Raw genomic sequence first — 13,780 nt, forward strand, 5'->3', positions numbered from 1 at the left:
CGATAATGTGTTACCTATGTAAGTAACTTGTTCGGTATGCACTAAAGTGGAAAAGCTATATACATTACTGTTAGAGTCCCCAAATAGACCCCTTAAGGCATCCGTGCAAGACATAATCTGCTATCTTTTACATCTGCAAAAAGCAGGGTTGGCATACACCTTGTTAGTTTACATTTGGCTGCGGTTGCACACATGCAAAACCGAGAAAATTGGACTTTTCAAAATACCTTTAATTGAGGGCTTTCAGAAGAGGGTGACTCCTCCAGTGCCAGCCTGGAACTTGAACACGACTTATGGGTCCTCTTTCTGTGCCACCAGATTATATTATTCTGACGTGCAGTTGTTGTCCTGGAAGGTACCCTTTCTTGGTACTGTCACCATTTTCATGAGAATCGGTGTGTTGCAAGCACTAGCTTTGAAGGAACCTTATATTCAAGAACATATAGATAGAGTGGGATTAACAAACCATAGATTTCTCCAACAAGTTGCATCTCCCTAAAACTTCACCTTGTTGACAGCTTGTTATCGATGTGTGGGTATATATGAATGAATCAATTTATATAAAACAACCTAATACCCATCAACCCGGTTTTTGTTTTTTGTGTGTTCCTTACGGATAAAATTGCTCTGACATTAACGTTCGAGAATTGTAAAGAATAACTCAGATAATTGAATTATGTGGATAAGAAATAGCTGTTTAAACCCGACAGAACCATTGCTTTTGTTTGCATAACTATACCCAGGTTCTGAGGGACACAGGGTCCCCCCATTGTTCATTGAATTTCAGAAATTATGGCAGCCAGGTGCTGAAAACTCACACTTGATTGTGCCCTGGCTTGGAGAAAGCCGCAATGCTACTTGCTGTGAGGATCAGTATACACAAAGGCTGAGAAGCGCATTTGAAAGGTCAGCTACCTGAAGTGGTCCTCTGTTTGGAAAAGGTTTATAAAAGTAAAGTGGAATCGCCTGCCCCCCCCACCCCCATCCTGATTTCTTATTGGCCAAGAAAGGGAGCGCTCTGCAGAGTTTTAAGTGCGCTCCTGTGAATCCAAGGCTGTCAGTCAGTCTTGTAGTCATGACGAGACATCACCTGAAGGCTGCTGTGGAGGTGAGTATTGGTCTAGTGCCTAGAAGCCTGTCTGCCTGCTGAGAGAGGGAATGAGTGTGCCTAGCATTGCAGGAGAAGCCCAGCACTAGGAGCACTAAGTGAAAGTGGACTGCATAGGAGAACAAAGCCAAGAGAGACTTGTAACAAGATGTGTCTCCCGGTCCCTCTGCATGGGTCTTGGGTCAAACCCTGCCCCCGATAAAAAAATTAATTAAGGGTTTCTGTGTCCGCTGACAGCAGTTGTGGGCAGCGAGCTGGACCAAAGGTTCATCATCTCCCTGCCCCCTTCCAAATCACTTTCGAGAGCTACCACTTTTGTCATGTGCATTCTACACCAAATGACATAATCTGCATGGGGAGCTCTGTGTATTGATTCTGTTACCATTTTAATTGATCTGTAACACTTCATAATTGATGTGCTGTTACCATTTTAATTGATCTGAAACACTTCATAATCGATGTGCTCAGAACACCGGTGCGCGAGCCACAGCGCGCCCGGAGAGCCTTGCACGAGATTCCCGAGTGCAGCCCTCTAAGATGGCGGCCCCCTGCTAGAGCGGCGGCGCCTGCGGCTGACCGTGGGTGGCGGACCACAGACAACCAAAGCCAGCGACATGCCAGCAGGCCCCAGGTGAGGCAGCAGCGACCCCAGACAGCGGCTGACACTTGCTGAGTGAAGGGCTCAGGGGAGCTACGACGGACCGCAATCGCGGCGGGAGGCCTGCTCCCGCCGGAGCCCATCTCCACCGCTGTGGCCCATACGCGGGGAAAAAAACAAAAACAACCACATGCACTCCCTCAAGGCTGCCCACAATAGCGCCACTGGAAGAGCTGAATGGTGACATCGGCCAGATTCCCTCAGCACAGTTCAAGCACCCACATGCATTGATACCTCCTCTCGTCTTCACCATTTCCACACGGGAGGCGCTGGGAAGGCGCATGCCAGACCGGGACATGGAGGGGAGCGCCAGCAACATCTAAGCAACAAAGGCGGCTGTCACTGCGCGCCCCTGGCGCAGGCCCATATATCCCGCGCTACACCCTCTGCGAAGCCGAAGCCAGGCACACCAGTTGCAATGAGCGTAGAAGAGGCCTCACCGCGTAGGCCCCGGGACATCCTGCGGCGATCTGGACCCCTGTGATCGAGCGTGCTGGGCAGGCCTGGCAGAACCGGGAGAGGCGGCGAGCACAGTCGCACACCGCCACATCAGCACACCACGTAGCCCGACGGGGTAATACCCCAGCCCCACACCGGGGAGTGGAGGATATATTGATCAATACCCCATTTCATGTGCTGCGCACGGACTTAAATGCGCGCCATTCCTCATTTGCACCTGCCAGCAATCCGCGGAGCACGAGGGAGCGGAATGGGGCGCAATGACTATGGGCAGGCATCCAAGGGTTGTGCGACCCCAGTGTGGAGGATTGGAGGGGCGACACGGAGCGGCAATAACACCGGCATGGAACTGGACATTAAGTATATCATCGGACGCAGCTTGTCATCGACGCCACTGTTACACGGTGCAAAGCCCACCAGAACTGTTCACCCCCAAGACACAGGGCCGTGGCGTCACCGTTGTGAGATGCCTTTGGGCCCCCTCCCAAGATCAGCAGCTACCAACTCACAGAGAAGCAACGCCCAGGTTTCCCAATGCGAGCCAGTCCTTACAACAGGCACAAGTGACGGGAGCTACAACTGGGTAAATAGCCGCGGGAGCGGGACCCCACCTGACTGTCCTCAGTCACGAGGACTCGCGAAGAGGATCCAAAGCCCCCCATCATGGGTCGTCGGCGGGCAGTGGGGACCACCCACACGGCAGAACAAAAGATGGCGCCTTAGCCACCAGCACCGACTGGTTCAAGGGAGGAACTCACCAGAGAAGACTCCATGTCCAGAAAATTAGATCAGGTCCTCGCTGCCATAGAAAATCCAGAGTGGCGATGGACAATAAATTTGATACCCTAGCCACGGATCTCAACATTCTCCGGGACGACCATAGGAAGCTAACGGACAAAGTTACCCAGAGTGAGAAGACAGTAAAGCAATAGAACCGCAAGTACAACAACATCAGCACGCTATCGAAGAACTTCAATCCCGGATCAAGGCTCTGGAATAAAAAACGGACTATTTGGAGGGACGCTCCCGGAGGAGTAACATCCGAGTCATGAATCTACCAGAGGGGGTGGAAGGGACCGACCCAATCAAATACATCACGGCCTGGAAATGCAACCTTTACACCAGCCAAAGACTTGACTCCCTATTTCTCCATTGAAAAAGCGCACCAAGTCCCAGCGTGAAGACCCAGGCCAGGCCTACCCCCGCGACCATTCCTGATGAAACTCCTGCACTTTCAACACAGGGACACAATCCTTTGTGCTGCCAGGGTACACGGGCGACTGCAGGTGGAGGATAAACAGGTAATGTTATTCCCTGACTATTCCCGAGCCGTGCAACAACAGAGAGCCACATTCCAGGCAGTAAAACCACACTTCTCCAGACTCCAAACTCGACTCAAACTCAAGATCATCTACGATGGCACTACGCACTTCTTTTCGGACCCGAAGGATGCAGACTTCTGAGTGGAGCAGCACACATCCTTACGCCCGCCCACAGCGGACGCACAAACCGGTCAACCACAGCGACGGTCACGGCGACAGGGCCGAAGAGTCACCTTAACGCAGCTCAGTGTCAGATCTAGTCCAACCGGATCTGGCTCCCCGAACCTCACACAAATCATAGCGGAACGCAAGAAGTCGATACAGGCGGTGGCCGCCCTTGACCCCACTGAGGGGGGTTCGGACGTGGAAGGAGGCCCTCACCTATTCAGTTCTGAAGACGAGATCAGTGAGGCACCTGCCTCCCGTGAAGGCTCCATATCGCCCCTGAAAGTGACGCCCCAAACAGCGGCATGTAGACCTGGACCTCACAATAAACACGGCTTAACTTGAGATGGACTGCCAGGTAAAAACACTGCTGCCCAGACGTCCGGTCACGCGATGGCGACAGCCGACAGGACTAACCACGAGGACCGCGCTGACCAGCATTGCTCCAAATCAGTGCCAAAGACCAGGCATGAATGAGAGACCCGAGGGTTCACTTCCGACGTACATCTGACTTTGGAGCGGTGTCTGCAGCCTCCAGGAGGATGACCGGCCACCACCGCGCAACAACGAACTAAAGAACACAAATGATAAACAGTTTGGAATATTGCCCCTAGCAATAGGTCCCCCAATTTGGGAATGGTCCCCAAAGTTACGATTTGTCCCCCTTTATATCTTTAGTCTCTTAGATATCCTGGGGCGGGCGGTAGGAGGAGGGCACGATCACTGCAGACACCCCCTTGTATATGGGGCGGAGAAGGGCCAAGGAGATGGGCCGGCTGTGAGGACACGGACACCCAGAGAGGACCACGGACTGACTAGGTGAAGCATGGCACTTAAAACCGAACACGGACTTAAAATGTGTAACCTTGAATGTCAGAGGTATGCACACAGCCACTAAGAAATATTCGGTAAACGCCCATATTAAAAGACAACAGGCACAGGTGGCCCTCCTACAGGAGACACACCTGACGGAGCAAGAGGGTGGCCGCCTTCAGAGAAAATAGCGAGGCATAGTTCGTGCCACGACATACTCTGCCTTCGCCAGAGGTACACTGATATGGATCAGACCTGGTGTACCATTCAAGGAGCAATCCCGATTGACAGAGAAGGATGGGCGGTATGTAATCATAACTGGCCTATTAGAAGGTCAACCAATACTCTTCGGTTGTGTGTACGACCCCTCCCCACAAGACCAATACTGGGACAAGCTGACCACAGTGCTAGCCCGTCATACGATGATACCCTGGCTTCTAGGTGGAGACCACAATTGTGTGCTAGATTTACACTTAAATAGGTCGCACCCTCCACCAATGCATTCCCCAGCACACAAACAAACGGAACGCTTCCGAAGATCGGTAGACCGCTGGGCGTTGGCAGATGCCTGGCGTACACAAACCCAGACACCAGATTGTACTCCTTTCACTCCATTCCTCATGACCTACGGGTGTGACTCGACCGATTCCTGTGTTCCACAGATCTCCTACCCAAAATACAATGCACTGACTATTTGGGGCGGATAGTATCGGACCACGACGCACACATTGTGACCCTTCGATGGAGACCACCCCACCCCCCAGTCCCCACATGGAAACTTCCCCAGGAATGCCTCACTGATCAGGCCTTTCGTCAAATACATGGGGACTTCATCAGGGAACACTTTCTATGCAATGCAGGCTCAAACTCTTCGAGGGCAGTAGAGTGGGACGCATATAAGTTTAGCGCCTGGGGACACTGTATCCAACAGGTAGTGGGGGTGCGGAGAACACTAGACCAGGCACTACACAAAGCAGAGACCACGCTAGCAGAGTTATCCCGTGGTACGGATCAAGGGAGGACCACCATAGCTCAGCTCTCGGCGGCGAAACTAGCGCACGCAGAAGCATTGCGGGACCTACGAAAATACAACTTTCACGTGTATGCCTCACGGCCACATAGGGAGGGCAATAGAGCAGGAGCATTACTGGCATGGGTGATCAAACAGGACACAAAATCGCATCCCATCACTGAACTGGGAGATGAGACAGGGCGTCTCCAACACTCCCAACTAGACATCCTGCCCATATTTATTACCTACTACACAGCTGGGTACAGCAACCCAGCACCGGCGACACAATCCGAGCTAACACAATTTATGGGCACATTGACGCTCCCCACAATCTCCCCTGCAGATAGGAAAGACCTAGGTAGTAAGATCACATCCTCCGATATAAAGCGCGCCATTGGGTCGTTGGCAAGAAAGAACACCAGGGATGGACGGGTTCCCACTAGAATACTATTGCACATTTGCGGCTCAGATAGTACCCCACCTAGCATCCACATATGAGGAAGTCTTGTCCAGAGGTATCCTGCACGCATAATTTCGCGAATCCATGGTGACATTTCTGAAACCCCATAGGGACCCCACGCTCCCGTCTTCGTATAGACCCATCACGCTCTTAAATGCCGATTGTAAAATTCTGGGAAAGATATTAGCTGACCAGGATAGCCGAATTCTCCCCACCCTAGTACACACTGAACAATGCGGTTTCGTACCCAGGCGCAACACCTCGCATAATCTATGACTGCTCTTCCACATCCAAGACAGGGTGCAGGACAGATTCCTGATTTTCGATCTCAAGAAGGCGTTTGATACTCTGACATGGTCCCATTTGTTCGCTGTCCTCCGGGGGCTGAATATTGGCCCCACTTTGATGACATACACGAAACTCTTATACGAGGGACTCACCTCCAGAGTGAGAGTTGTCAAACTCATCTCTGCTCCTTTCCCGGTGGAGAGGGGGACCAGGCAAGGATGTCCACTCTCCCCCCTTCTTTTTGCGCTAGCGGTAGAGCCCCTGGCCATGCGGCTACGTCGAGAGGGAATGACGTGGGGTGTTCCAATCGCGAAAACGACACATTGCGTATCATTATACGCGGACGATCTGCTGATCTATGTCCGCGATGTAATGGTAGATCTCCCCTCAATATGGACAACCCTGCAAGAATTCGGGGACACCTCAGGTCTCAGAGTCAACTGGGAGAAGTCGTCGATCTACCCACTCAACCCCCACCTAGCACCACAAGACATAGGGATTGACACCCAGTCCTTAAAATGGAGCGAAGCGGCCCCCAGATATCTGGGAGTGCGGCTCTATCATTCCCGACAGATCTATATAAAGGTAACTGCCGTAAAGTGTTGGTGGGCCTACGATCGGCGGTGGGTTTCTGGAAGACTCTACCCCTGGCACCCATAGGCCGGGTGGCCATAGCAAAAATGATAGTGGTGCCCAGATTACTTTATCAGTATGCCAACCTTCCTGTGATCCCACCCCGGTCCTTCTTCTGTGAACTAGACACCCTGCTCACAGAGCTGATATGGGGGAATGGCCGACGCCGAGTAGCATTGCGTACATTGTATTTACCCACCACCGGTGGAGGTCTAGGAGCCCCGTCCTTTGAATCGTATTTCCTCGCTGCACAGCTTCAGTGGCTTTCTCACTGGACAACGGAAAGATGTACAGGGGAAATGACCACGGAGACTGGCAGGCTACCTCTTCCCGTCATCAGGAGAATGCTCCTGCCGGGCACAAAACCGACCCACACACCCGATATAGGTCTCCATAGCTCGCAAATGCATGATGCGAATCCATAGAATGTCGAAATGACAACCACTCTACTCCCCACTGCTACCCTTAATGAGGCTCCCTCGGGGGGAAAAATTTTATACCGCCGCAGCCTTGCAGGTATGGACCGATCACGATGTGACGGAAGTAGAGGCGTTGTTCCATGAAGGGCAACTGAAAACTTACGAGCAACTCGTCGACTGGTACGACCTCCCACAAGGGCACTTTCGAACGCATAAGCAACTCTTAGATAGTGCTCGTCAGCTATGGAACTTGCGGGATGGAGAACCCCCAACACACCCGGTACTTCATACGATACTCCTAATGGGAGCAGGTAGACACCTAGTAACGTGGCACTACAATGCCATCAGGGAACTGGCTAACGTCCCCCTAGACAACTTGAGGCAATCATGGGAAGAAGATGTGGGCAGGGTATTCCATGACAAGGAGTGGGCACGCGCTCTGCAGTACCCTAAAAAGGTGTCCAGGAATGCACAGTTTAAAAACATACAGTTTAACATACTGCATCGTGCATATCTCACACAAGACAAACTACACCGGCACTATCCAGACACACAATTTAAATGTCCCCGATGTCAGTTAGTGGAGGCGAACTTCCAACACATGTTCTGGGCCTGCCCATCCCTGCAACAATATTGGAGCAAGATACACCGAACACTCCTCACACTGGTTAACCTACCACACATGGGAGGTGTGTGCCTTGGGAACCTACAAAAAGAAAAAATCTGAAAAACTACAATGGCGCTTCGCATCCCTCGCTCTCCTCCTAGTGAAGAGAGCTGTAGCTATGCACTGGAGAGCCCCCTCGGGCCCCCCGGAAGCAGCCTAGATAGGTGCGGTAAACAAGTGGGGGGCGGCAGAAGAAGAAATCATATGGGAGGAAGAAGTTTAAGGGTAAACGCAAAAAGCCAATCTCCCTAGAATGGGCACAACTGCTCATACAATTTCGACTAGAGACAACAATAGATGAGACGCCAGGGCAGTCCCCGCCGCGACCCCACAACCCCTCCCAACACCTTGGTCCGCCGGACCAGGCACCAGAAGAGTGAGCTCCCCGGCAGATGAGTGACGAGACGGGCGACCAACCACACTGGGAATAGCCTATACTCCCACAACAGATTGCACCCTCTCCCCCCAGTGCCTTCGCAGCCCTCACCCCTCTGGACCAACAGCCAGCACACGCTCTGCCCACCGTAACCATTCGCCCTTGCCCCCCTTTCATGATTCCCCCTTCCTCATGTTTTTGGAGACAGTTTCCTCCCACAGTTTTTAGTTCAGTTACGGTCGGCAATTTAGATACCGACTTACCTATCGCATATTACGGTTGACTGTATAGTAAGGGGTCATATGTGTAAACACGAACGAGATACTTATACCAGTCTTCACTATTACATAGCCGAAGAGACAAGCTATAGTGGGACTCAACTTCATACAATAAACTAACTCACTAGCAAATCTGCGTATGACGTTGTATAATCCTGTGTGACGGAACGGAACCCAACTGTTGACAGTGTATTATGTATGTAGAAGTTATGTAACCATTTTATGTGTAATAACTGACTTATGATCGATTGGATGTCCCGCATAGGGACCTGAAATGTAAAACCCTAATAAAAAGATTTAAACAAAAAAAAAAGGGAACTTGGTGTACATGTGCGCATATAGTAAATTAAAATATTTTTTTCTCTGAATGGCTCTTTTTCACTGTCAACATTAGGAGAAATTCGGATAGTGCAAGGTGTAATTCCCAGTTGTGGTATTCCTTCCTTCGGAGCTGCAGAACTTCAGAATATTTTTTTAAGAATGTATCGTTTTCCCCTATACTAAAGTTGTCATTTTTTACCTGGTGAAATATATTAGGCTGCTAAGGAACATTGTGTGATACCTACAATTTCTTTCTTTCACAGCAGTACACGTTTTTCACGATTTTTGCAAATGTGTTTTATTTTTATTTTCTAGACAGTTATCTGCTTCTTCCAATCGTATGTTCAAAGGCTCAGCATCTAAGTGGAAAAGCCAAACAAGACATGACTGAAAGGCTTGCTGGTAAGTTTTAATATTGCTGTTTGGAATTTTACTTCCCATACCCATAAAATAGCCTCCTTTTATTTTTGCAAACTTTCTTCCTCAGTCAGTCTTGAACAACTTTGTTTCTATGCATTCCCCACTGACTGAACAGGCTGAAGTTGCTAGGGAATATCAATGTGCTTTCTTTTCTCATTCCCATCGTTGAATAATCTAAATTTACTTTCATATGATGGCTGAAAAAGCTACCAATAATGCATTTTCTTTAACGAGCAAACCAGCAGCTGATTTTGCACACTTTTGAGTGAATAAAGATTTTCAGTGGGTCTGAATCACTTATAAAGAAATTGTTAATTCATTACTCTTTTCTATTGTTATGATCTTCAAACTGTATATATTTTTCTTTCGTACAATATAGGGGGTCGTTTTCTATAAGGCCCAGAATTACTAGTGCACTAGGAAGACACCAGTTCATAAAAACAAAGCAATATTTTTCAGAAGCACCTTGTACACAAATATTCATATTATGTGTCACTTCATAAGTCTTATAAATTATACTGACTACCAGTTACAAATGGGAATCTTTAATTTTCCTATTCATAGTGGTTATCCGACGGCACATAAAAAATATTGTTCTATAGTAGGGGATCTCTGTGTATAGTCCTAATCTGTGAATAGTCCCACCCATGTGCGGGGACCCCGGAGCAATCAAAATAGTCTCTTAAGTTGTCTTCTTCTGCAGTCCTGCTTAGACACTTGAGAGAAAATAAAAGACAAATAATGCAGCCTAACATTAACAAGGCTACATTGGCCAGCACTTCTTCCAGAAGTGAAAAGGATAGCCAAATATCATTACATTTTACTGAGTTTCACCACACATATAGAAACTCCCCTTCACAAAAATCCTTTGCATGATGGAGAGGAGAGACAGACAAGCCTCATAGGCTGCCATTATGTGTATGGAAAAGGGATACCGTGCCTTTAAGGAACCCTGCAGAGACCCTCGGTATCCCATGATGCACAGCCAAAGGCAAGTTACTTTCAATTCTTTTTACCGGCTCCTGCAAGCAGGACCCTGGAGCACTGAGCTCTACCTTTTTGGGTATATCTTCAATTTTTGGATATTTTTCAGTGAGATTTGTGTTTCACTCGACGTCTGGGGTCTTCCTCTTCCAGTTGCTGTCTATTTTTACCAGTTTTACCACCTCTATCTTGTCGAAATGCCAGCTTTATTCTACAAGTGCCGTCCGTGTGGTAGGAAGGCCAAGTTAGACCCCACAGAGTATGCGATACTCTGTCTGCCTGCTTCTCATGTACCTGACTCCTGTGATATTTGCCATTCTTTTTCCAGGAGGACCCTGCGTGACAGGGAGAAGATTTGTCTCTAAGGGCTGGAGCAGAGGAGACATCAAGAAGCAGGTGGGACCTCTGGGCATGGATGTACTCTATCTTCATCCTCTGCCCGTGCATCGGCCTCTAGGGGGCTCCCCAGTCAAGAACAGGCCCGGAAACGGCACCGGTCCCGGTCGACATTGAGGGCTTCGACGTCGGCATCGAGAGGTATGACTACTGTCTGTTCCCCGTCGATCCAGGGCTCTGGGTCGAAGCGACATCGACGTTCGACGTCGAGGGGGAGGACATCGAGACCTCGGACGAGGTCGACGTCGACGTCGAGGACTTCACCGGCGTCGACACACCATCGTCGTTGTGCTGTGTCTCGAAGAGGCAGGCGCTCGCCGTCGAGGCGACACCGCCATTTGCCTACAACGTCGACACGAAGGTCGACGTCGAGGAGACGAAGATAGACGTCAAGAAGATAGACGTCAGGAAGATGGACGTCAGGAAGATGGACGTCAGGAAGATGGACGTCAGGAAGATGGACGTCAGGAAGATGGACGTCAGGAAGATGGACGTCAGGAAGATGGATGTCTAGAAGATGGACGTTGAGGAGAGCCACGGCGAGGAGAGCCACGGCGAGGAAGGTAAAGTTGACGTCGAAGAGGAAGTCTACTCCCGGATGGGGTCTAGTGTGGTGGTCATTTCTTCATCAGAGAGTTCCTGGTCGCGGCGGGGTCGGCATTCCTCCTCAGGAGAGTCTACCTCCAGAGCACCTTCTCGGGGCCCTGCTCGTAAGAAGAGGAGAGTACTTAGGTCTCCGGACTCTGATTACTCGAGGACCTCCTCGCCCTCAAGGCCTAGGACACCTACTCCACCACCACAGCAACTACCTCCTCCACCACCACAGCAACTACCTCCTCCTCCTCCGCCTCCTCCTCCTTCGCCTCCTCCACCTCCTCCTCCTCCTCCTCCTCCTCCTCCTCCTCCTCCTCCTCCTCCTCCTCCTCCTCCTCCTCCTCCACCACCTCCTCCTCCTCCTCCACCCCTCCTCCTCCTCTTCCACCTCAGCCTCTACAACCGAGGCCTTTGATTCCGGCTCAGCCACCTCTTCTTCCGCAGCAGCCGGAAACCGAGGTCATGATCACGGGGGAGGCATTGCTCTCGCAGTGAGCGTAGATCTTTAACCAGGTCACGACATCATCGTCGTAGAGAGAGGTTGCGGTCCAGGCATACCAGATACACGGACTCTTCCAGTGACAGGAGGTATTCACCTACTTTGTCTGACTCTCCTCCAACGAGGGTGTCGCCAGTGGATGACATCGTAACGTTTCACGATGTGCTGTTGAAGGGAGCAGCGAAGTTGGGGATAACACTGACGGTGTCCACCCCGTCCTCCCCTGTCATCTTTGAAACGCTACAGCGTAAGCACCTGTCTCGCCCTTTGGTGCCAGTGTTGGAGGAACCGGCCATGAAGCTGTTCCTGACGCCGGCCTCGGTGACGTCTGCCCCATCCAGGCTTCAGAAGAAGTACAGGCCCACGGATTCGAATCCAGCGTTTCGGAGAACAGATCCTGCCCCGGAATTAGAGCCGTCAAATGGATTTGGCAGGGCGAAAGGTCTGCAGTACGGCCGCCACTTCTATGAAAGCTGCAAGTTCGAGAGCACTGCTGGGTCGGTATGACCGCTCCTTGTGGGAGTCCCTGCAACAATTCATTGAGCTCCTCCCGAGGGTACAGAAGGGAAGATTTTCAGGAAATATTTAATTGAGGGCATGATGGTTTCCAACCAAGCAATCAGCGTGGCTGCAGATGCCTCTCTCCTGGCTGCTCACGGGTACTGCTATGGAGTAAACTTGAGACGCCACTCCTGGTTGCGCCTTACCTCTCTTAAGCCGGAGGCACAGCAACGTATTGCCAACTTACCCTTTTCGGGCACTGCCCTCTTCGGGACTCATGCGGATGAGAAGATGGCCCGCATGAAGGCAGAAGTTGAGACGCTGAAGGCGGTAGGTTTGGAGAAAAGGGTGATAGAAGACGTCCCTCTGTCTCAAAGGGGAAAGAGTCTATACTCCAGGTTCTTTATGGTGCGCAAAAAGGACAAGAACGAGATCTGAAAGAAACAGGTTAGTATTAGATTCCTTACCTTAGAATATCCCCAGGCGTCAGTCTGGATCCGGAAACTTTTGCGTAGCAGTACCCTTGCACGTTGGTAGGCGTCGTCTGCGGCTCCGCGCCCGTCGTCGTTGGCGCTGGGGTGACATCGCCGGAGTACTTAGACGCCGCCCTCGCGCGCTGACGTCCGTTCTTTTTCCACGCCAGCAGCGCAGATCCGGAAAAAGTGGTACCCATAGTCAATTTTTGACTAACTTTTTCGATCATTTTTGATAATTTTTCGAAGTCTTCTCGACTCCGAACGGTGCAGGTAGGGATGCCTGAATTAAACCCTGTGAGGACTGCGACCAACTGATGTCGGTTACCGACCCTCACCGCCGGTGCCTTCACTGTCTCAGCTTCGACCACGACGACAAGGCCTGCCCCGACTGCCAAGCCCTGACGTCGAAAGCTTGGCGGGAGCAGTCCCGCAATCGGCTCTAGCTTCGGCAGTCGTCCCCGTGCCGCAAGAGGTCCCGGTCCGGAAGGAGGTCGAGGGACCGGTCGCAGGGTCGGAGCCATCATAGCTCCGGGAGTCACCATCGGTCTTCGGGCTCGAAGTCGTCAGGTAAGCACAAGAAGTCGAAGAGACGTCATCGCTCTTCCGACTTCCCCCGACGCTCGCGCGACGCAGCCGGGGGTTCGGGTGACACCGCCCACGCGGCTCTGTTGGAGTCGAGGGCGTCGCGGCCTGCTTCATACCCTCCGGTCACTGGGCAGGAGGCAACGCCGGAGGAGATCGAGCGTTTCCTCATGGCCATGAGGTCGCTTTCTCCTCCGACGGGCTCCGCGGCGCCTTCGGGCCCAGCGGGTCAGGTGCTTCAGCCCCGACGTCGGCGGGTGCTTCGGCCCCAACGCCTTCGGGCCCGGCGCCGCAGGGCCCCGCTGGATCCGCTTCCGGATCCGGGTCGTCGCCGGTTGACCTGACTACC

The 13,780-nt window shown here is 51.4% G+C and overlaps 1 protein-coding gene across 1 annotated transcript in view; it reads left to right on the forward strand.

Moving 5' to 3' along the window:
- Window positions 1-13,780, forward strand: part of TOGARAM1 (TOG array regulator of axonemal microtubules 1) — an 871,068-nt gene that overhangs the window by 840,065 nt on the left and 17,223 nt on the right. The window contains exon 21 of the mRNA XM_086937344.1: window positions 9,295-9,381. Within this exon, the coding sequence (XP_086793470.1) occupies window positions 9,295-9,381 (87 nt within the window). The remainder of the gene's footprint in view (window positions 1-9,294; window positions 9,382-13,780) is intronic.

This window comes from Lissotriton vulgaris, chromosome 9 (genome assembly GCF_964263255.1).
Source record: "Lissotriton vulgaris chromosome 9, aLisVul1.2, whole genome shotgun sequence".
NCBI lineage: Eukaryota > Metazoa > Chordata > Amphibia > Caudata > Salamandridae > Lissotriton > Lissotriton vulgaris.